Raw genomic sequence first — 19,903 nt, 5'->3', positions numbered from 1 at the left:
CGCTTACATATGTATCCGCCCCTCCATCCCGCATCCAAGATCTTCGCCAACTCCAAACTTACTTTCTTGCCCAAACCAAGGGATCCGGGGATCATCCTTCATCTACAGGGTACATCTTCTCGAAGCCTGCTTTGCTTGATCGACAGCAAACATTGCCAGGCAGAATCCAACCATCTCAATCAATCAGCTACACCGAGCGAGCCGAAATAGCGATCCATCCCACCCGAAACCCTCTCCGATAAAGCCATCCCGCCGTCCAAAATGCCAGCACCACTTGTGAAATGATTGGCCCTCTCCTTTGAACATACGGATATTGACTACTTAAAGGAGGAGGGTGAGGATGTTATAGATGCATTTGATGATATCAATTTGCCTGATAGACCATTTCGAAATGTCGACTAGTGACAGGCGGAATGTCGCCTTAGAGGCCAAATTAGAAAAGGTCTTCGAGAAAGGTGATGAGGGACCTAATGAGCAAAACAAAGATGCCCCGAATCATTTATTATCATGGACATGGTGGTGTAAATCTCAATCAAGAACTCAGATTTTCAAGGTCAGACACCAATCACATACTTCTACTTCATTACCCCGAAATCGCCATCCGACTTCGTTCGAGTCATGAAGACAAGAAGTCTTAGGGGTGGGTTGATTCTACCCTTCGCTGCGTTCGGCCTACACTTGACCAACCGGTAAAGAATGATTATCACGAGGTGCATTGGGCTGTCATTCGAAATCTCGCCATGAAAGCTGAGTACCCGGTACTCGTCACCCTCGATTGTTGTGCAGCCGGAGATGCCGATTTACGGCCACCAGATGGTGACCAGCAACTTTATGCGAAGGAATTGATTCCCGCTACGAATTGGGGAAGCTCAACGAATGACAAATTAGCCCCAGCATTGTGCAAAGCCCTCAAAAAGATGGGTAGAGGAATCCAAATCGCTGGCAGCTGATCGTCTCAAGGACATGATCAGAGACGTGCTTGATAATATGCGGAAGAAGAAGATAAAGAAGATCGAAGAAAAGATTGACGGGCTTAGGGAGAAGAGACTCAAGATAAGCCAGAATATATCTCGCAGCCACACACGTCTCAAGCAGGTATGTACTGAAGAACAGTAAAATGTCAACAAGATCAAACAGCTAAGGGGTAGCAGAAAAGAGCAGAGATTCAGCAGACGAAAAGGAGGAGGAATATCCTCATTGCAAAAATACCAAATGAAATGGGGGACGATATGAAAGCGGAGCTTCGAGACGTAGGTGCCATAAAGCATCAAATAATTAATAAAAGAATTACGCAGCCGAGAAGCACAGATGATCATACACACCCACAGGGATCTCGACAAGTTCAGAGCTGAGAGCGACAAGGAATACGACAAATGGGAGCAAGATTGAGGGAGGAGAGGTGAGCTGGACAACCAAATTCGGGCCGAAGAAGCCAGGGAAAAAAGAGTTTAATGAAAGCTACCAACAACCTCACCGCGAACGCTGGAGCTCAACAAGATTTACCCATCACCTTCCTGAGCGTCGCCACCGCCGGCGTCAGCGCTAATTCAGGTCACAGCTTCACTTTGTTGGTTCTATAGGTGCAGGGCTCACAAGTGTTGTTATGTGAGTGAGCTAGGGCGAGAGATGTCATTGCCAATGGCAAGTCGTGCTGTTTTGGTCGTAGATTTACGTGGGAACCGTTCTTTGGGTTCACCTTGGAGGTTGATTGTTGACTATGACCTTGAATGAAATCACACGAAGCCTGTACTACTATATCGAGTTTACCTTATATTATTCGCAAACGGAAAAACCCTGCTTGACAAATGCCGTTTGATTCGGGATAACGAGCGAAAAGCCGCCTTAATCCTACACAGTATAACGGACACTATTCTTTGGTTTCGAATATATTCTCCATCAAGAGCATCACAAAGCCGAATCTCTACGCGATTGAAAAGGGTCTCTTCCTGTAAACTCCCCTCCGATAGTTTTCTCTCGTGCGCCGAGACGTGAATGCAGGATCGTAGTCCCCAAAGTCGTCGTATAGTAGATCTCTCTAGGACAACCGAGGGCCTTGGAAGAACTCGCCATCCATGGCACCTTCAAGATAACATTCTCCTACCCACTCGAATGTGATGCCCTTTCGAGCAGCCTGTCCGCGTGACGGTAATGGCTGTGGCTTTTCCCCTGGCCGTTGCTTCAGCACTTGCCAACGCTGGAAGATGATTGTAACAATCTGCGAGCCAGTGAATGGTTTGCCAGTGAATAGTCGTGTGACCATGGCGCACCTGCACATATTGCCCTTCAATACTTCCTGTAGTGCCCAGATGCGATAGAACTAATTGTTGGCGAATAATATCGATAACCTCTGAAAACATGGCAGACCTGATCTATCTGCCACTTTGATCTCGTCATGCGAGTGTACCCAGTAACTTAGAAGCCGGTGTTTCAATTCTTATCCTGCGCAAGTCCCTATAGACCTCCCATATGGGCGATGGCCCATCGGCAGTATGTTTGAGGCTGTCAAGAATCCGCCTTATACTTTCAAGTCTGTGGTCCCTGGAGAGGTGAGCGAATAGAACACACCCAGTGAACCAAATTGCGTGAAGAGTAACAATATCGAGGTCTCGTGGAACTCGTCAGGCATCCACAACTTGATCAAATCTTCCAGGATTCTTCGCGCATCGGGATCACCAAGACGTCGATTTCAAGGCCGTTGAATGAAGAAGGATGTATGCTGTTTTCTAGACCGTCTGGCCCTATAATGTTGAAGAAATTCAAAATCTGGCAATCTTTTGCTGGCAAATTATCCGACGGAGTCTCCACCTCGCCGCCGAGCCAGACAAGGACTTTTGAGGCCCCGGTGAAAATTTTATCCATGAAAGCTGCTTGATGAGATCGCTCGAGACTATCAGATTAACTTATGCAAAGCATGTCAACCCAAAGGAGAACATCCGATCCGTCGATGAGCCAAAAGCTGGTAGAGCAGCATGGAGATTAGTAGTGATATTGAACATAACCGTTGATATTAGGGTATTGTTATCCGTGCGACCAGACTGTCTACTGGTGTAGCCGACATCATTCTCTGCATGTGATGAGTTGAGATAAGTGGATTCACAGAAGGTGAGTGAGACAGGTAGAGTCTCTTCCAGACTATCGGTCCAGCAGTACGAAATGGCGGTAAATTATGGGCAATTGTCGAGCTCCGTGCGCACAAGGGAGAAGACTAAATCTTCTTGAGAGGATTGCGCTGGCCCAATGCGCAGGAGTCGAACCTCTCTTCTCGTCTGGTCGAGAGACCGATAATGCTGATAGTCATTTCTGATGAGTCGGATTGACTGCGTGTCCGCCATGAGCAGGAAGCGAGGATGGCTGTGAAGGAATTGCGATGTTTACACATTGGACGATCGTTGGTGTCATGGAAAATGTGGCGGGGATTCTCATTTGATATCGTGGGTCTCCCTACTCAAAATCAGCCGTGCAGTTGACCTCTGTCTACCCTCAGTGATGCTGCGAGGCTATAATATTAAATAAGAGAGCTGGAGTTGCCTGATTAGGCTGTACTCGGTAATAGGAAGTGACGGCTTGGCATTCATCTTTTATCATACAGAAATATCCATAACGCAGGTCGTATCACGTGACCTCAAATACTGCTTTATATATATCAACATCGCAGAAAATGCTGGAATTTTGCCAAATTCAGCCACAGATTTTCGACGAGATTTTATCTTCCTGCTCTATTGAAAAGGGGGATTGGCGCAATGGTAGCGCGTGGCTCTCCTACCTCCCTTCCAGTGTCCATCACTAGATATGGAGGGCTCTAGTGAAAAGCCAAGGTTGTGGGTTCGAGTCCCATGTTCCTCGTTCTTTTTTTGTTCCCGTTTCGAAACATGGATGTTTCATTTTACGGAAAAGGGAGACGATAGGAAAGGCCTGGATCGGGTGGGATGGATTGGTGGGGGAGCAGGAGGGGTGGTAGCCGGGTGAATTTCGGGATGAACGGGACATATGAAGCAAGTTGAGGTAGCTCTCTGGATTGATTATTCCTTGAACAATTGCAGTAAATGACGAAATCAGGTGAGGACCTAGGACCGTTGAGGGCAGACGGAGAGACTATAATATTGAACAGCAGCTAGCTATCGCTTTACAGAACCTCCTTCCGCTATTTGGCGCAAGCTACAGCTTATTCAAAACCTCAGTGTCGAGGGAAAAGAGATGCCATTCTCGCACCACTCCCACTCGGGCCAGTTTTGCCCCGGCCACGCGCGAGACTCCCTCGAAGACGTAATTCAGATGGCCATCTCCAAGAAGATGTCGGTCTTCGCGCTCACTGAACACATGCCCCGGCACGACCAAGACCGGTACCCGGAAGAGATGTCGACGCTCGAGACGCACCTTGCAAATGAAGAGGCCTATGTCGCCGAGGCTCTCCGCTTGCGCCACAAATACAAGGACAGGATAGGGCTTCTACTGGGGTTTGAAGGGGAGTGGATCCGTCCTGAGTCTGAGGACCTGATTAAGCAGAGCCTGACCAAGTACCCTTACGACTTCTTCGTCGGCTCGGTGCACCACGTCCACACCATCCCTATCGACTACGACCACGCTATGTACCGTGACGCGCGAGCCAAGGCAGGCGGCACAGACGAGAGGATCTTTGAAGACTACTTTGACGCTCAGTTTGCCATGTTGACGGCCCTGAGACCGCCCGTGGTAGGGCATTTTGATCTCATTCGGTTGAAGAGCGACGATCCGAACCAGAGTTTTCGGGAGATGGAGGGGGTGTGGGCGCGGATCTTGCGCAATCTGGATTGCATTACCTCTTACGGTGGAATACTGGAAATCAATTCTTCGGCAGTGAGGAAGGGCATGGACGAGCCATACCCAAAAGGGGAAATTTGCCAGGCAGCGTTGGAGCGAGGCATCCTGTTTTGCTTGTCTGACGACAGCCACGGTGTCGATCAGATCGCCCATAGTTACCCACGCGTCCTGGCATTTTTGGAAAAGGTGGGTATCATCTCTGTCACCTTTCTGAGCCATCGCGAACCCACGGAGGCACACGGTCAGATACATGACGATCGCTTTCAGGCTTTGCGTGCTCAACAGATGGGGCTGAAAGAGCTGAGAGAACATAGATTTTGGGGAAAATGAGAAGACTATTACTTGACGACAGCTGCAACAGATTTGGTGACTAGCCTTCCATTTACACGAGAGCGGAATATTTGACATAGTTCGGATGGAATATCGCCGGCGTGTTGGAAGCTGTCGTCGTTCCGCCTTCCCAGCCGGGCCAACAGGGGACTGATCAGAATCGTCAACCGCAAAAGAGGGGCGTCAATATCACGCGATCTCACATTCTTCTGGGCTGTGTGAAGATAGGTCATGTGCGGCGCCACGGCTGTAGCTTTCCAATGTTGATGCATAAGGAGTACTCCTGCGTGGAGTAGTCACCAAAGGCGCAGACCTTGTTTGATGTCGTCCATGCATGCCGACGTCAGTCCATAACATCTCTGTCGACAACCCCTGAGGTCGACAATATCCGAAGTTCAGCAGTGAATCCGGCGTGGAGGAAATGCGGCAAGCGAGGCACTGTGAACGATGATTAGTATTTCAAGCGAAGAAACGGACGCACAGCTGCCCACGGGGAACACGGAATCGTGGGATGAACTAAAGCATAGTCCCAAGAACTGCGTGGTGTCAACTACCGTCTGGGAGCCACCATCGTGTGGATCGACGGGTCATGTGTATCACGTGCCAATGGACAGCCGTTAATTCAAGAATGGTCGAGAGATGAAGACCAAGGAGCAGCATCGGTTGTCTAAAGCGCCGAATGAAAAGACAGCAGTGGCGAGCCCAATTGACAGGGGTGATTTCTCCGACTCAATCTACTAACCGCACACGACAGGGATGTTGGTTCCTAGTGCATGTACGAGGTCAAAAGGGAGGATGGGTTGAAAAAGTCATCCCGGGGCAGATTATCCAAGGACACCAGAACCGACATGTGTCGGACCAGGATTGGATGGCTGCTTTGGTCAACCAAAGATCTGGGTGAGGCTGATGTTCCTGTCAGATGTGGGACGCGGCGATGACATGTCGGGCCAACTCGTTAAGTCCAGACAGATGATGAGGGCCATGGAGTTCTTGGATGGTTAGGCAGCAATTGTTGGTTGGAGGAGCCCTATCATGCGGCGAGTTGAGCCGTTCCAGCAGTGATTGGAAGGTACGAGGCGTCACCTTCCTAGTAGCTGGAAGTTCGGATACAAAGATCAGCAAACACCAGATGCTGGATGCTGTACTTGGGCAGACGGCTAGCGGGTGCGGATTGGTGCGCTAGGAATGCACAAGGCACCCGAAACCAGTCAGAAAAGAAGGAAGACCATCCCGCCTGATCAGCATGTTTGGTCCAAGTAGCGGTACCTAGTGAGGAGGTCGTCCTGAGTGCTAGTCCTCGGTAGTCCTGGGTAGCCCTTGGTAGCCCTGGGTAGCGTCGATGTCACTCCCAGGAATTTCCTGTTTAGGGGTACCTTTTTGTCAAAGACGAAGGCGGAGCTGATGGCAAATATGAGGATTCAGCCATGCGGTCGATGGCGCCGTGCACGAGTGGACTGCATGTGGAAGTCGATTGCTTTATTATGCAAATTAAAGGCGCAAAGGGAGGGAAAATATACTCGGCGTAATAGAATGGTTGAGGTGAAAGTGAAATGAGAGTGAGAGTTGTGTACCTACCCAGCACAAGTCGATTGCCCCGCACCGCCTCCAGTGTCTGCAGACTGCGGTGCCTGCGTTGCCTCTTGCGCCTGCGCTCCTGTCGCTGCCCCTCTTCGCCGTCCTTCCGACAGATCAGCATCTTGGGTCGACATTGCTTTTCCTTTTTGCCTTCCCTTCTAGCGAAGAACCATGTCCGCTGCATCTTTGACTCAAGTCTTCTCTGATCCGATCTCTTCCGGAACCCTTTGGCTTTGGACTTGCCCCATTCATCCCCTCAACCTCAATCTTCCAATCTGTCTCGCATGCCCTGGTCTTCATGTGTTCGAACCCCTGCTTGTTTAGCGCCCTCTATCCCTGTCCCCCGACGACGACTTGTTCAAACTTCGGATCTCCCAGAGCTTTCTCACCTCATTGACGCTTTCGTTGTATCCAAGTCAAGGTCAGCCCCTGCAAAACCAGGCGTGAGCATCTGAGTCTGGCCGGGAAGTCAATTCTCTGCCGCCGTCTGCCACTCATACGCGCGAGCTCAGCCGAGAATACAAGGATACCTCTGGCTTGTTGTCTTGTCTTCTTGTTCTCCCTCTGCCCACTCGCGCAGAACCTATCCAAAGTGGGTTGTTGGCAAGCATTTCCCGTCGCCTTTTGATCCTGCCGCTGGCCTTCGAGTCCACCAGCTGCTCCAGTCAGTGCCCGCCGTCCCCTCCCCCCTCCTCCCCTCCTTATAGGGAATGAGAACTCGGTAGCAGCCAACCATTTCCACTCGCTCTTGCCTTTTATTTGGAGGGCTGATTGCGTTCCTGCCAAGGCCATCAATTCGTGACTTCGTCCTTCGGTCTTCTTCCCCCCACCATCAAATGCAGATTGCCATTCGTATGCAACCGCCACCAGTTGCCCAATATATTCAGGCTTGACCTCTCATGACTTTTCTTCCTAAATTTTCCAAAACACCTGTCTCTCACAACCCTTTCACAAATTCCTCAGTCCACCTCCAACTCCCAAACAACTACTCGGTAGAGATCAAGCTTTTCCAACTCGGCAACAGCCATGGCATCCCAACTACAGAAAGTGATCCTCTCACCGGGAAACAACAGCGACTATCCAACCAGGGGCGATGAGGTCCTCATCGAATACACCGGCTGGTTGTACGATGCCTCAAATCCCGATGAGGACTTCAAGGGTTCCCAGTAAGACCTCTCGCTCACAAGTGGCCGCCACTTTCAAATGGCGTGTTCTGACTTGTTCATCAGATTCGACAGCTCAGTGGGCCGCGGGGATTTCAAGACTGCGATTGGGGTCGGTAGAGTTATTCAAGGTATGGATTTCAGTGTCACCTACACTTCGGCAGTGATCCTTAAACAATGCGTTCCCGCAGGTTGGGATGAGGGCGTGACCAGAATGTCTTTGGGTGAGAAGAGCAGATTGACAATTCCAGGGTGAGTCTTTTGAGATCTTCGTTTCTCATTTTACTTCGTTGTCAATCTAGTCGTGGGAATGCTCCAAACGTACATATCCTGCTCGTTGGGAGGAATTCGAACGACACTAGCTCGTTCTTTCCTTTCGGTTGACCGCCTCGGAGGCTACGCTTGAGTCATTGATTGAACTATCGATGGACTTAATCAGCTGACATTGAATTCAGGCATATGGCGTACGGCGACCGGTTAGTATCTCACCAAATCTCCTATCCTTGCAGCCTAGCAAACTCCCTTGCCCTGTCGAGTCACCAAGCAAACCATACGGAATCAATACGTTGTGTACCGTGCGGTGTGGGAGAGAAACCGGCATCCGCCCAAGATTTTGACTTGGCATAGCTTCATGCCCTCGACAGACTACTCAACTAATATTTGCCCTATTTTTCCGGTTCCTATATCCTGACTAATGGTTTGAATTGTAGTGGTTTCGGGGATCTCATTCCGAGGAACGCCACCCTCATCTTGTGAGTCTACCATTGCCTTGTTCACTCTCAGCCTCTTGATGCTTTTCTATCTCCAGTTGCCGAACTGGTCGATTCTGAAGCATGACGTACTGACATGATTCTCCAGTGACGTCTATCTGAAGGGAATCAACAACAAGAGGGCATGAATTGTTTTTCGAAGAGCGCCGACTTCATGCTCGAGGCAAAAGCGACCTCTGAAACAGTAAAGTGTCCTCTCAGATTTGTTGCGTTCTTGGACGGTGGCTGTATTCAAAATTGTTCGAGCTACATTGAGCATGCTTACAGGTGGTTTGATATGCATGCTGACTGTGGGGAGGCATAAGAATTGATGGGATTGCCATTGACTGGCAGCAGATAGCAAGGCCATGATCAGCCACTTTCAAGACATGAATATCGACTGCCGCCTCGCTTCTATTGATCCTTCACTCTCGTTCCATCTGGAAGTGAGTAGTGAGCGAACCAGCTCTCCGAGCCACCATCCACCGACAAAAGAAGTTGTGCTGAACTTGTCATGTCCCGTTTTCGTCCTTCCGCTTGGAACTTGACTACGCAGCCCCAATCGCTTGGCCCCAGAGTCCATTCTGACAGGGTAGGTGAATCTGGGATCAAGCAACTCGTCTCGAGCGGCGAGTATTTTGTGATTTCTCCCTTTCCGCAGAGCGGATCTTTGGCTAGGGAGGCCCGACTCGGCGTTCAGTCGGCGAGTGTGATCTCGAGGCGTTTTCGTCTGAGAATCTAATGTTATGCAAAGTGGTTGTGTTGGTTGCAGGTGGTGTGTCGCAGCAAGATCGCTGGGCACATGATCATAGACCTTTTGAGAGCAAAGGGAATAAGAGATTCGTAAACGGTCCCGTTGGTGGTACTTCCGTCTGCGGGTAGTTGTCCATTTCTCACGTCACGCCCTTGCGCTCATCACCTCTTCCCTTCAACTTGCGTTTTGCATCTACCCCACCGTGGTCATTCCAACAACAACCGGCCGGGAAATTTCCAGTCCGCTGCAGCTCTGTGCCAGACTGCGTCGACATCTTCAGCTTGAACCCTTTCTTACGGTTTTCAGATCTTCACCACCTCCCTAACCTTCCGGTCCTCCCCCACCACCAAGCGCAACTGCTTGCTCTGCCAATCGTCTTTGATCCCCCTGAACACTCCCTGCCTCAACGTGTCCGTGTACAGCTCATATGCAGGATAATAACCGTCCACAAAATGCTTGACCTGTTCGTCTGTCATTCCGCTCCCCCTTGCCGCGCGGAGGCCGGCTTCCTGCTCCAGGCGCCACTTGTACACATATTGCGGGTCGAGGGCGTCGATGTGGATGAACGCGTCGAGTTGAGTGGTTATTTCGTCGTACTTTTTCAGGGCGTTGTTGATGGTCGTGATCGATTCCAGAGTATTATGTCCCAAACGACCCTTGTAGAGAATGTCGGCAGTGGAATTCTCCAAAGCAGCCACGGCGGCGGCGTGCTTTGACTCCAATACTTCCTGGGCCAATGGGCGGAACCCGACGCACCACCCCTCGAACAAGACCACGTGCACCGGGTGAGATGGGTTGGTATTGACTTCTTCCCACTCACTCTCGGGGACACGGTCCCCCTGGCCGGAGAAGGCAGCTTTATTGTACTGCGGGATCTTGGTGGGTTTGTTTTGCTTCAGGCTCGCGAACACCGAAAGCGCGAGGGGAATGTCGTGCGTCGAAGGCTGTCCCCTGTGCTGCAGCAGCGGGTTATCTGGGTGCGACTGTGCCAGAGCCACCTGATCGGCGTGCGTCAGGTAGAGGTCATCGAGGGAGAAAACCACTACTGAGAGATTATGGGGCGGAGACGACAGCGTGGTTTTCAAAATGTCCACGAGGACCGTCTTCCCGGCCCCCTGGACGCCGTTCAGGCCGATGAAGAAGGGTGGTGGATTTGAAGATGTTGAACATGCCTTTTGATGTTCCGCGAGCAGGGAAAGAATGAAAGGCACAACGTATTGGGCCTTGTCATCGCGAATGTCGGGCATCTTTGTCCCCTTGTTCCCCAAGAAAGGGAGCCTTTCATGCAAGTTTGAGAAGTCTCAGAACAGTGAAGACGGAAGGAATTCCATCGTAGTTTTCATTGGAATTGTCAGCAGCTGCAGCATTTGAGGGAGGGTTGCGGCTAGAAGATTACCCGCTCCAAGCACGGAGACGACTCCGGTCGCAATGGAGCTGAGCAGAGATTGCCCGCACGGTAACAGGCCGTATATCTCAATGGACGGTCAGCGCGTATAAAATCTTTTGGATGTTTGCTTCGCGTTTCCCTGGGGTGTGTGGTCTTGAGCTGTTCAAGGCGTGTGCCCCATTGCTGGCCTGGCTACATTTGACGGGGCAGCCGGTCGGCACCCGCACCTTTAATTTCACATGCCGATAGAAGGATGTGGAGGCGAAAACTGGGCGGGATTCGGACCAGATTTCGCTCACTGATGGAAGCTTGCGGAGGTGGTCGAAAATGCCAGGTTGTCTTTGGTTGTCTTGGTTGTCGTGGGCATCGTGGGGCTGGGCTTGGGCTGGGGATCCCGAGCTGTCATGTGATCATGAACCTCGGCACCTTTTCAGACTGACGACACCGAGGCCCTCCAGCCCTCCAATTGGATGCCAATAGCCAAACTCATGACATTATCGCAGAGCTTACAGTGTTTTGTTTAACGATACTACTACCCTTTCAATCCCACCGGCACCATTTTTCGGCTTGTTCCTTTTCAATCCCCTCCGTTACGGCCGCAGTTCTTTATATCGGCGCAAGGTCTCAAAAAGTCGGCTCTTCCTTCTCCCTCCTTCTACCTTCGTCACGTCGAGCTGGAAATCCTCTTCCGTAATCCGCATGAGAGACAGTTGAACAGGTGACGATGGTGCAAGAATTACGTTTCGACAACCAGACCGTGGTGGTCACTGGCGCTGGCGGTGGTCTTGGGAAAGCATACGCCCTCTTCTTCGCCTCAAGAGGTGCCAATGTCGTTGTCAACGACCTGGGCGGTTCCTTCAAGGGCGAGGGTGCTGGCACAAAGGTTTGTCTGAAATTGTCACATGCTCCACACTGTCTCCGCATCTCCTGACATCGCCTAGGCCGCAGATATCGTTGTCGACGAGATCAAGGCCGCCGGCGGTAAAGCCGTGGCCAACTACGACAGTGTCGAGCATGGTGACAAGATCATCAAAACTGCCATTGACAGCTTCGGCCGCATTGACGTCCTTCTGAACAATGCCGGTATCCTCCGCGATATCAGCTTCAAGAACATGAAGGATGCTGATTGGGATCTGATCAACACCGTTCACGTTAAAGGAGCATACAAATGTGCAAGAGCTGCGTGGCCGTATTTCAGGAAACAGAAGTATGGGCGGGTCATCAACACTGCTTCCGCAGCCGGTCTCTTTGGTAGCTTCGGCCAGTGCAACTACTCCGCTGCCAAACTCGCTCAAGTCGGGTTTACCGAGACCCTGGCCAAGGAAGGAGCCAAATATAACATCATTTGCAATGTCATCGCTCCAATTGCCGCCAGTCGAATGACGGAGACCGTCATGCCTCCTGATGTCCTCGCCAACCTCAAGCCAGACTGGGTCGTACCGCTAGTGGCTGTTTTGGTTCACCCTTCCAACACACATACGAGTGGCTCGATCTTCGAAGTTGGTGGAGGTCATATCGCCAAGTTGAGATGGGAACGTGCCAAGGGCCTCTTGCTCAAGGCCGACGAGACATACACTCCCGGCGCCATTTTGAAAAAGTGGGATAAGGTCAACGATTTTTCCGAGCCGGAATACCCCAATGGTGTTGCCGATTTCGTGACCAAGGCCGAAGAATCAATGAAACTACCACCTAATGAACAAGGCGAGGACATCCGCTTTGACGGGAAAGTCGTCTTGGTAACTGGTGGTGGTGCTGGGTATGTCCCCTATCTTCTCCGTTGTTGACCTTAAACTAACATGTGCAGTCTCGGTCGGGGCTACTGTCTTGCTTTCGCCAGGCGCGGCGCCTCTGTCGTTGTCAATGACCTTGTTAACCCAGACACTGTCGTACAAGAGATCCAAAAACTTGGCGGCAAGGCTGTCGGCAACAAAGCTTCGGTTGAGGACGGTGACGCCGTGGTCAAAACAGCAATTGATGCATTTGGCAGAATTGACATCCTGATCAACAACGCCGGCATCCTTAGGGACAAGGCTTTCGCCAATATGGAAGACAAGCAATGGGATGACATCATTAATGTCCATCTCCGTGGCACCTACAAAGTGACCAAGGCAGCATACCCGTACATGGTCAAGCAGAAATACGGCCGAATTGTGAACACAACCAGTACGAGTGGTATCTATGGCAACTTTGGTCAAGCTAACTACGCTGCTGCGGTACGTTTCTTAGATTTAACCCTAGGCGTGTGCTGATCTGAACAGAAACTCGGTATACTCGGATTCTCTCGGGCCCTAGCGTTAGAAGGCCGGAAGAACAACATCTTCGTCAACACCATTGCACCAAACGCGGGTACTCAAATGACTCGAACTATTTTGCCCGAAGAATTAGTGCAACTCTTCAAGCCCGAATATGTCGCTCCTCTAGTACTAGCGCTATGTTCAGATAAAGTCCCAGAGCCACCTACAGGCCTGTTGTTCGAAGTCGGCAGTGGATGGCAAGCACGTACACGTTGGCAGAGAACTGGCGGCCACGGATTCCCTGTGGACGTTAAACTGACGCCTGAGCACGTTGTCGAGAAATGGGACCGAATTACAAATTTCGACGACGGCAGAGCAGATCACCCTGAGAGCGGTCAAGACGGTCTTAAATCTATTATGGCCAACATGGAGAACCGAAGCAAGAAATCAGAGGACTCGGGATCTGGCACAGATTATCTGGCAGCAATCGAAAAGGCCAAGAAGGCTCAAGCCAGTGGCACCGAGTTTGTCTATGACGACAAGGATGTGATCCTTTACAACCTGTCCCTCAACGCAAAGAGAACACAACTGCCCTTGGTTTATGAAAACGACGACAACTTCCAGGTTCTGCCGACTTTTGGAGTCATCCCCTTCTTCGGTGCTGTTGCGCCTTTCTCAATGGATGAGGTCCTTCCCAACTTCTCTCCTATGATGCTGCTACATGGCGAACAATATCTTGAGATTCGAAAGTTCCCTATTCCAACTGCCGCCAAACTGGTATCTTACCCCCACCTGGTCGAAGTTGTCGATAAGGGCAACGCTGGTATTGTCGTGACTGGCACTGTCACCAAGGACGCGAAGACGGGAGAGGATGTCTTCTACAATGAATCCACCGTCTTTGTCCGAGGGTCTGGTGGTTTTGGAGGACCCAAGAAAGGAGCCAACCGGGGCAATGCAACAATCGTCTACCAGCCGCCCAAGCGAGCTCCTGATGCCGTCGTAGAGGAGAAGACCTCGGAAGATCAGGCTGCTTTGTACAGACTCAACGGCGACCGGAATCCCCTTCACATTGATCCTGAATTCAGCAAAATCGGTGGCTTCAAGGAGCCTATCCTGCACGGTCTCTGCTTTATGGGTTTCAGCGGCAAACACATTGTCCAGACTTTTGGCCTATTCAAGAACATCAAGGTCCGCTTCGCTGGTACTGTGATTCCAGGCCAGACCTTGGTGACTGAGATGTGGAAGGAGGGTAACAAGATCATTTTCCAGACCAAGGTCAAGGAGACAGGCAAGCTATGCATTGCCGGTGCTGGTGCTGAGCTCTTGGGTGCTCCTAAGCCCAAGCTGTAGATTATGTAGCGGAAACATGTCTGGCTGGATTTCAGGTAGCATAATCTGAGGATTTTACCAACATGGTTAGAAGGCTTTCCACACGGAGAGGTTTATTCTCTTCTCTTAAATTGAGTAACCCTGCAGTTTTCATGCCTCGATTTCTGACATGTCCAGCGGTGGAGGACCGCCCAAATGGACGCCGAGTGAGCCTCATGGGGCCTTTGGAGGAAGAGCTCGGGGGAACTGGACGGCCGAGAGAACCCCGGTTTCTTGCCTCGATATGTATACTTTATATATTACACAACCACAAAACCTAGTGTTTTCTGTGCTCCAAATCAAACACAGATTCGGCTCAATGGTCTAGTGGTATGATTGTCGCTTCGGGTGTTGGCCTCTGGTTGAAAAAGCCATGAAATGTGACAGGCCTCGGGTTCGAATCCCGATTGAGCCCTTCTTTTTTCCGCGTGAAAAAGCGCTGCAGTGGACTACTACTTGTAGATAGATAATAATAAGTCTTACTAATTCAAGGATCATCCTTTTTTTGGATTGTTCTTGTTTTTTGGTTTTCCTGGTCCCTTGGGAATGTATGGATGTGGTCGTGACATTTACGAAGGAATACGGAATACGGTTGATTGGGTCAGTGGGAGTGGCGAATAGTGAGACGCACAAGCAGGGAATCACCTACATCGACCAGCCCAGAACTGGAATAAGGTCTCTGTAGGAGGCTGCGAGCCGCCTCCACGGACTCGTCTACTTTTCTCTCACTGACCTTACTCATGCCTGCGCGGCAAGTCAGTGGCACTGCCTGGTAATCCCCAAAGATCTAGAGAATAATAATGCTTTGTCCTCGCTCGTCCCTCTATCGATACCTGCTTGACCACCATGTTCAGATCGATCCTCAGCAGTCGGTGTGATGTGGCTTTACTCGGGCGCATCCAAACGCTCCGCTAACTCCAAATCCTCGTCATCGCGTCACCGTGCGCAGGCTTCCTCGTCGACTCTCACTCCCACTCCCATCGCTCGACGAACGTCCCCTAGTTCCGCCCTCGCCGAAGTTCTCAGAAAGAACCCCTTCCGAGCAGGCTCGAAGGAGTCCCTTCCCGCCGCAGACAAACATGAAGATGAAGATCCCTCGGTGGCCTTGAACAAGGACCTGCTCGTCCTCGCCGATTTCTTCCCGGATGTCAAGGTTGAAGTCCTCCGTGAACTCCTTGGCCGGTTCGATGGCGACAGTAGACTTCCGATAGCCACGGAGCAACTCTACAAATACAAAACAGAATGGGCTAAGGGCCGATTGAATGTCCCGCCGAGAAGTCTGGACGAGCCACTCCCCCCAGACGAACTTTTCAGGACGAAAGAATACAAAGATGCGGTTCGGCGGACGGTCGGTCGCGAATTCAGTGCACTGGGCAGGAGTGCCATTGACGCTGTCCTTGCCGAAGTCAACTTCTCGTACACTGCTGCGAGGCCGACACTCCAAGAATTGACGAGCAAGTCGTGGAAAGCGACGTTTGCAAACCTCCTCAAGAAGAAGAGATCTCAGACCGAACCTCCGTCGGTCCTCTTGGAAAGGACAAAGGCGGATCCAGGAGGGCCACGATTGATCACAACCGGGTCCTGTGAGCTTGACCGGGAGCTATCAGGACTGTTCTCCTTCCCCGTGCAGTCGTCTCGAAGACCGAGAGACCAACAAGCTTCCGACCTGGAGCTCGCCCAAGCCCTCAATCTAAAGGAAGCCGAAGAGGCGGGTGCTCTCTTTGAATGCCAGGTCTGTTATAACGATGTGGCATTTGAAGACGCCTCATTCTGCACACACGCGAACCACGTCATTTGTCTGGAGTGTGTGCGCCATACTCTCCATGAGACCCTTTTCGGACAAGGGTGGGCAAAATCCGTCGACGTCGAGCACGGTACCTTGAAATGTTTGGCTGCAGATGATTGTGACGGACACGTCCCTCAGGATCTTCTCAAACGCGCCCTCCGCCGCTCCGACAATAAGTCCAGCGGCGAAACCTGGAGAAAATTCGAAGACCGCCTCGCCGAGCATAGCCTGCAACACTCCGCTCTTCCTCTCGTCCGCTGCCCATTCTGCTCTTACGCCGAAGTCGAACAAATCTACGATCCGGAGACTGTCACATCTGCCATAACGTGGCGAGTTCGCAAACCCACCACCGGCATTCACACCATTCTATTCATCCTCCTTCTTGAACTCCTCCCAACCACCATTATCTTCCTTTTGCCTTTCTTTCTCATCTTCCCCCATTACTTCGTCACACTCTTCTACACATCGCTAGCACACCTCGCCGTGAAAACTCGCACTACGCGCTTCCAATGTCGCAATCCTTCTTGCATGCGGAGGTCGTGCCTGAAATGCCAAAAGGCGTGGCACGATCCGCACGTCTGCCACGAACCATTAATACTTTCGCTCCGCACGACCGTCGAAGCCGCCCGCACTGCAGCAATCAAGAGGACGTGTCCACGGTGTGGAACGTCGTTTGTGAAATCATCCGGCTGCAACAAACTCACCTGCGTCTGCGGGTATAGCATGTGCTATCTCTGCCGCAAAAATATTGGCAAAGCCGGCTCCAACATTGAAGGAGGGGAAGGCTATCGACACTTTTGCGAACACTTTCGCCCTGTGCCCGGCCAGAAGTGTCAAGAGTGTGACAAATGCGACTTGTACCGCGCAGAAGACGAAGATTTCATGGTCAGGAGGGCCGGCGAAGAGGCTGAGCGATTGTGGAGAGAGAGGGAAGGTATGGTCGGCGTCAAGGGTTTGGAGGACGCCGTGGGCAACGTGGCTGGGGAAGATACCGTTTGGAAGAGGTTCAGGGAGGGGAGGTGGACGATCCAGGGCCTGATTGATTGGATTGTGGAGAGGGGAGTTGTTGTCGAGGTTGAATAAACGAGTCCATCATGACTTGTACCACGCGAGGGAGTCCGGATTTCCTACCTGGACACCCACATACCAATGTACCTATGTACCGATGTACCTACATATGACAGGACGGGAAACCATGCCACGTCCGCTGCGGACCAGCGTCAGGGCAAACGGAAATGGAAACGGAAATAGAAAGGAGAACTTTCCCCCCGACCCCAGCGATGTGTAACTGTCAAGGATGAGCGAGTGAGCGAACCGAACTGAGCCACAAAAGGCTCTCCTCGGCCTCGATTTTGATTTGATTGCTTTTCCTTTTTTTCCCTTCCCTTTTCCTCCCTCTTCTCGTCTCGTCACGGAGTCCTCGTCGTCTTACCACCTCCCACCAGGAAGCCCGTCTTTGGTGCTTGGTATTATCGTGTGTGCTCCGTCGTAGGCGGGGGATGTGGTGTTCGTGCGTGATACTATAGATATTACAGAGACAACAACCCCTACATACCTGAAACCAGGCTAATGAAGGTACGTAGGTAACTGACTCGCACTCCACGGACCAGAACTCTCCTGGTGAAGCTGGCGGGCGAGACTCACTCGATCGCTAGATCGCTACCGGGTCTGCATCGAAATCTACATCGCGGGTGCTCCGGCAGAAATTGCGACACTGGCCTTTCATGGAATTGTCGGGCCGCACGAGGATGCGGGAGACGTCGCGATGACAAGACGCACACCGGCTCGCGAGCACGTCGTTGACCTTGGTCACGGTGTCGTAAATGATGTGCCACTCGGACTTGCGCCTGCGCGCCTCCTCCAGGTGCCGGTCCTGCGCCTCCTGCAGCAGATGCACCGTCACGGACCACACGTTGTGCTCGTGTTCCTGGATCACCTGGACCGCGGCCTTGGAGAGCGTGTCGTGGTTCCGGATGCACAGTGTGGTTACGGGCAGGCGCAGGTGTTCGTCGGTCGCGTGCGTCGATTCGTACATGACCCGTAACGGCTCGGCGAGTTGGTCGTCGCCCACGAGCCCGATGGCGTCGGCCAGGAAGCGGTCTGCCGCTAGGACCTTCAGGTTCTCGATGCCCAGCATGTCGGCGCACTTGTAGACGAGGGCATTGATTTTGAGCGCCTCGACGACCTCCTCTTGCTTCCTCTTCTCAGCGGCGGCCAAGTTTTCTGAAGAGACGGCGGACTCAGCACAAGACGACGCCGATCTGTCCCTCTGAGCTGGAAAAACACCGCCGTGACTGTGCTTGTTAAAAGTGGGGATCTGATTGGCATCGTAGTCGCTCGTGTACAGGAAGAGCACGACTCTCGCCACGATTCCGGGGTCATCTTCCCGAAACTCGATCCTTCGCGACGTGGCTTCCTATTCAGATATCCCATCGTCAATATCCATCCAAGCTCAGCAATATTGAAAATTGAAATTGAAATGCCGATGGGGGTTCCGCGCGGGAGAAGGGCAAAGACTGTTGTACCTGGAAGCCACTGTTACACGCCGAGTCTAGAAACGGGGAGGCTGGACAAACAACGGCTCGATGGACCTTGAACTCGACGCCGTTGCAGGCGATTGTAAAATCTGAGTACTTTTCCGACCTCAGTAGATCAAGGTAGGCGCTGGGGGTGACTCCGGCCATGATCATCGACGAACACACTTGGGGGCACGGCAGTATGTATCGCGATTGAAGCCGTCTGGTAGATGGAAAAAAAATGTATCATCAGCTCCAGAGCCTTTTACAATCTCTTGCACCGTCAACGCCAACGAATGGCACGCTAGCTGAATGTACAAAGCGCCGTCTAGGTATGCAGATTAGCATGTGTCATTGGGGGAGGGCGGAAAGGCATAAAACGGCCGCTTGGGAGTTTGATGGGAAGAAGCCAGAAGATCGATTCAATGGCCAATCGCTATTGTTGGAGTTCCACGACATTCAATTGGCGCTTTAGATGGTGTTTGCTGTTGTGAGACAGCGCATCGCCCGCGGCCCTTGGTGTGCTGGCTCGGTCACCACCTTCTGCCAGGCACCCTCTTGCTAGGCGCTGTCTCCTCTTCATGTGGCTGGCCGCAAGACCTGCATTGCGTGGCAAGCGACCTTCTACCAACCGCCAATCGAGCGCCGTCGTATCCAGGAAGGTAGCCCACATGCAAACCTGTGCTGGTGGCCCTCTTCTCTCTTCCGACTGAATTCCTCCACAGCCTTTTCCAATGATTGGAAGATATCACAGGGTTTCGCGCCGACCGTCACTGCAGGACTTGCTTTCCCACTGCTGTAAGAGCTCAACAAAGACATCCCAAACATGAGGCTCGTGAGCTGGAAGTACGGTGACGGGTTTCTTCTTTCAAATGTCCAGCAGATTGTAGGTTTCCACGCCGAGCATTGTGACCATAAACTGCAAGACGCAATCATTAACTCTTGCATTTCGCGTACATGAGCCATCAAGTTCGAATGCGGTTCCGGCATCTCTTATGAACCGGTCAGAGGCAAACAGCTGCAAGTCTTTGATCGCAAGCATCTCTGGGCTGTCTTGTAGACAAGGCGTTGACTCTGAGAGGTCGTCCAAGGCCCGACTGACCTATTTCTTTCAAAGGGCTCGTGCGAGATTTGAATCCGACATCTACTTCTTCTTCTTCTTCTTCTTCTTCTTCTTCTTCTTCTTCTTCTTCTTCTTCTTCTTCTTCTTCTTCTTCTTCTTCTTCTTCTTCTTCTTCTTCTTC

The 19,903-nt window shown here is 51.6% G+C and overlaps 6 protein-coding genes and 2 non-coding genes across 8 annotated transcripts; 6 read left to right on the top strand and 2 right to left on the bottom strand.

Annotated features, from left to right (window-relative positions):
- Window positions 1-3,726: 3,726 nt before the first annotated feature.
- On the top strand, window positions 3,727-3,843 carry Z519_07731. The gene has a single exon. It is a non-coding gene; the product is annotated as a tRNA-Arg (tRNA).
- A 351-nt stretch (window positions 3,844-4,194) lies between these two features.
- Window positions 4,195-5,127, top strand: Z519_07730 (uncharacterized protein; the record flags this gene model as incomplete). Its single annotated transcript, XM_016765461.1, has 1 exon — window positions 4,195-5,127. One exon carries the CDS (start codon window positions 4,195-4,197, stop codon window positions 5,125-5,127), a length of 933 nt encoding a protein of 310 aa, XP_016618430.1.
- A 2,601-nt stretch (window positions 5,128-7,728) lies between these two features.
- Z519_07729 (uncharacterized protein) lies at window positions 7,729-8,121 on the top strand (the record flags this gene model as incomplete). The annotated part of the gene is made up of 2 exons (XM_016765460.1): window positions 7,729-7,868; window positions 7,932-8,121. 2 exons carry the CDS (start codon window positions 7,729-7,731, stop codon window positions 8,119-8,121), a joined length of 330 nt encoding a protein of 109 aa, XP_016618429.1.
- A 1,549-nt stretch (window positions 8,122-9,670) lies between these two features.
- On the bottom strand, window positions 9,671-10,615 carry Z519_07728 (uncharacterized protein; the record flags this gene model as incomplete). The annotated part of the gene is made up of 1 exon (XM_016765459.1): window positions 9,671-10,615. The coding sequence occupies one exon, from the start codon at window positions 10,613-10,615 to the stop codon at window positions 9,671-9,673; it is 945 nt and encodes a 314-aa protein (XP_016618428.1).
- Window positions 10,616-11,479: 864 nt separating this feature from the next.
- On the top strand, window positions 11,480-14,339 carry Z519_07727 (peroxisomal hydratase-dehydrogenase-epimerase; the record flags this gene model as incomplete). The annotated part of the gene is made up of 4 exons (XM_016765458.1): window positions 11,480-11,638; window positions 11,697-12,511; window positions 12,560-12,968; window positions 13,014-14,339. 4 exons carry the CDS (start codon window positions 11,480-11,482, stop codon window positions 14,337-14,339), a joined length of 2,709 nt encoding a protein of 902 aa, XP_016618427.1.
- Window positions 14,340-14,670: 331 nt separating this feature from the next.
- Z519_07726 lies at window positions 14,671-14,772 on the top strand. Its single transcript has one exon. It is a non-coding gene; the product is annotated as a tRNA-Pro (tRNA).
- A 462-nt stretch (window positions 14,773-15,234) lies between these two features.
- Z519_07725 (uncharacterized protein) lies at window positions 15,235-17,226 on the top strand (the record flags this gene model as incomplete). Its single annotated transcript, XM_016765457.1, has 1 exon — window positions 15,235-17,226. The coding sequence occupies one exon, from the start codon at window positions 15,235-15,237 to the stop codon at window positions 17,224-17,226; it is 1,992 nt and encodes a 663-aa protein (XP_016618426.1).
- A 568-nt stretch (window positions 17,227-17,794) lies between these two features.
- Z519_07724 (uncharacterized protein) lies at window positions 17,795-18,827 on the bottom strand (the record flags this gene model as incomplete). The annotated part of the gene is made up of 2 exons (XM_016765456.1): window positions 17,795-18,559; window positions 18,669-18,827. The coding sequence occupies 2 exons, from the start codon at window positions 18,825-18,827 to the stop codon at window positions 17,795-17,797; spliced, it is 924 nt and encodes a 307-aa protein (XP_016618425.1).
- Window positions 18,828-19,903: the final 1,076 nt, after the last annotated feature.

This window comes from Cladophialophora bantiana (assembly GCF_000835475.1).
Source record: "Cladophialophora bantiana CBS 173.52 unplaced genomic scaffold supercont1.11, whole genome shotgun sequence".
Taxonomy (NCBI): domain Eukaryota; kingdom Fungi; phylum Ascomycota; class Eurotiomycetes; order Chaetothyriales; family Herpotrichiellaceae; genus Cladophialophora; species Cladophialophora bantiana.
The sequence above is the reverse complement of the archived record's forward strand: the minus strand, read 5'-3'. Positions and strand labels throughout refer to the sequence as shown.